The sequence below is a fragment of the Penaeus vannamei genome, chromosome 1, assembly GCF_042767895.1.
Source record: "Penaeus vannamei isolate JL-2024 chromosome 1, ASM4276789v1, whole genome shotgun sequence".
Classification (NCBI taxonomy): domain Eukaryota; kingdom Metazoa; phylum Arthropoda; class Malacostraca; order Decapoda; family Penaeidae; genus Penaeus; species Penaeus vannamei.
In genome coordinates, this window is record NC_091549.1 from 4,426,540 (window position 1) to 4,429,399 (window position 2,860).

At 38.2% G+C, this 2,860-nt stretch overlaps 1 protein-coding gene across 1 annotated transcript in view; it reads left to right on the forward strand.

Annotated features, from left to right (window-relative positions):
• LOC113824617 (uncharacterized) overlaps nucleotides 1-2,031 on the forward strand; it is a 24,693-nt gene extending 22,662 nt beyond the window's left edge. The window contains exons 9-11 of the mRNA XM_070128487.1: nucleotides 382-521; nucleotides 1,118-1,253; nucleotides 1,655-2,031. Coding sequence (XP_069984588.1) covers nucleotides 382-521; nucleotides 1,118-1,253; nucleotides 1,655-1,674 — 296 coding nt within the window. The 3' untranslated portion in view covers nucleotides 1,675-2,031. The remainder of the gene's footprint in view (nucleotides 1-381; nucleotides 522-1,117; nucleotides 1,254-1,654) is intronic.
• The last annotated feature ends 829 nt before the right edge of the window (nucleotides 2,032-2,860 follow it).

Here is a 2,860-nt window from a genome sequence, read left to right on the forward strand (position 1 = left end):
TCTTACCCACACACCTCTCCCTCTTACCCACACACCTCTCCCTCTTACCCACACACCTCTCCCTCTTACCCACACACCTCTCCCTCTTACCCACACACCTCTCCCTCTTACCCACACACCTCTCCCTCTTACCCACACACCTCTCCCTCTTACCCACACACCTCTCCCTCTTACCCACACACCTCTCCCTCTTACCCACACACCTCTCCCCCTTACTCACATACCTCTCCCTCTTACCCACACACCTCTCCCCCTTACCCACACACCTCTCCCCCTTACCCACACACCTCTCCCCCTTACCCACACACCTCTCCCTCCTACCCACACACCTCTCCCTAATCTCTCCCTCTTACTTCCCTAATCTCTCCTATACCATTGCAGATTCGAGGGTGTGCAGTGCCTCCGTGATTGGGCAGAACACAGTGGAATGTACCGATTCCAACACCCGTCCCGGACACGATTGGATCAAGAGGTTCTACTGCACTCGCTACAACCTGTGTGACGCTAATAACAAATACAAGGTACTGGTTGAGTAGAATTATGTGTATGCAATTTTTTTTTTTTTTTTATGTATGGTATGAGGTGCTGTGGGTGTTTTTTTTTTTTTTTTTTTTTTTTTTTAGTGTACAGTATGAGGTGTTGTGGGTGTTTTTTTTTTTTTTTTTTTTTTTTTTAGTGTACAGTATGAGGTGCTGTGGGTGTTTGTGTCTTTGTGTAGGGGTTTGTTGGTGTGGGTGGGTGTGTGTGTGTGTGAGGGTGTGTGTGTGTGTGAGGGAGGGTGTGTGTGTGTGAGGGAGGGTGTGTGTGTGTGGGGGGGTATATGTGTGTGGGGGGGGGGATATGTGTGTGTGTGTGTGTGTGGACGTGTATATGTACAATGTATGTTGATGTGTAGATTAGGTTAAGTGTCTATATATATATATATATATATATATATATATATATATATATATATATATATATATATATATTATGTGTGTGTGTGTGTGTGTGTGTGTGTGTGTGTGTGTGTGTGTGTGTGTGTGTGTGTGTGTGTGTGTGTGTGTGTGTGTGTAAATTTGTGTCTTTTTGTGTCATTCTCATCTCACAATCTCTCGGCGCCTCTTTCTCTCACCAGGCGGCAGTGAATCTTTGCACCAACTACTACCAGTGTTACAAGAACGCAGATGGTTCGTGGTTCGTGGAAAAGAGGAATTGCGTCGGCGGCAAACTGTACAGCTTTGACAACGACAGATGCGAAGACAGACCATCAGGTATCTTAGAGGATTTTGCAGGATGCCCTAAAGGGAGGGAGTGGGTAGGGGAAAGGGAAGAGGAGGAAGGGTAAGGGAAGGCGAAGAGGTAAAGAAAAAGGGAAGAGGGAAAGAAGCGGGAAGAGAGAAGGGCAAAGATTTACCCATGAGATATATCATTCAGAAAAGACAAAAAAAAAATAGATACGTAAATATGATGATGCAGGAAGCACGTTCCTAAATACTGCCTCCCCCCCCAAAAAAAAAAAATAAATAAATAAAATAAATGAAATATTAATGAATAAGATAAATAAAAAGGGTAAAAATCCAATGTGCAAAATAACTGACCATAATGATAATGATAATGAGATAGATGGATAAGCAACTACATCTAGACTACTATTTCCTTCGTATTTTTTCAGATGATCAACTATGCACCTAAGAACCTGAACCTAACCGAAGCTTCGTTACACAGCTGTGTTTTCCTCGAAGCTTTCAGAGGAATAAAAGGTACTTTGTTGGTCATAAACTTAATTACAAAACCACTTCTTCCACCTTGTACCTTTTTTTTTTTTTTGTGTCGTGTCCCGTTGAAAATATTTTTTGTCAAGTATTTATTTATGAATATCTAATATTTATTGTGTACAAATGAAAGCCTCAAATGCCCGAGAGAGGATTCAGATCATGTTGATACTTACAAATTGTTCTTTGCATGTCTTTATTGTTAGGTTTTGAATATTGTTGTTAGGTATTTATATTGTTACTTGAAATAAAAGTGCCAAACTAAAAGTTCCATAAAGGTGTTTGTTTTCTTCAGAATATATTCCTCAAGGAAAAAGTGGCTTGTGATGTTCAAAAGTAAATTGCTTATGACTAAATTGTCTGTCACGAAAATTTAAGCAATCTTACAGTTTTATGATCACACACACACATAAAAGTGTGTGCACACACGCACACACACACACACAAAGAAACACACAAACACACACACAAAGAAACACACACACTCACTCACACACACACACACGCACACACACACACATATGTATGTATGTATATATGAGTGTGTGTGTCTCTCTATATATGCTGAGAAACGCCCCCTGGTCAAGGTCTGATATTTACACAACATACGCGAATTATTTAAATCTTTCTGGATATATTTTCTTGTAATCCTTTCATTAGTGATACACAGAGAATCCACACATACACACACACACGCACACACAGGTTGCAAGATTCGACCACAGGCGCTGGAGGTGGCCTATCCTCATGGTCTCCTTCCGCGTATATGTATATATATATATATATATATATATATATATATATATATATATACATATACATATATATATATATGTGTGTGTGTGTGTGTGTGTATATATATATATATATATATATATATATATATATATATATATATGTATATATATATATATATATATGTGTGTGTGTGTGTGTATATATATATATATATATATATATATATATATATATATATATATATATATATATATATATATATATACAAAAAAAAATGTTTATAAATAAATATATGCTTACGTGTGCTGTGTCTTTCTACCATATACATATGTTTACACAGACACACACACACTGTGTATGTGTGCGTG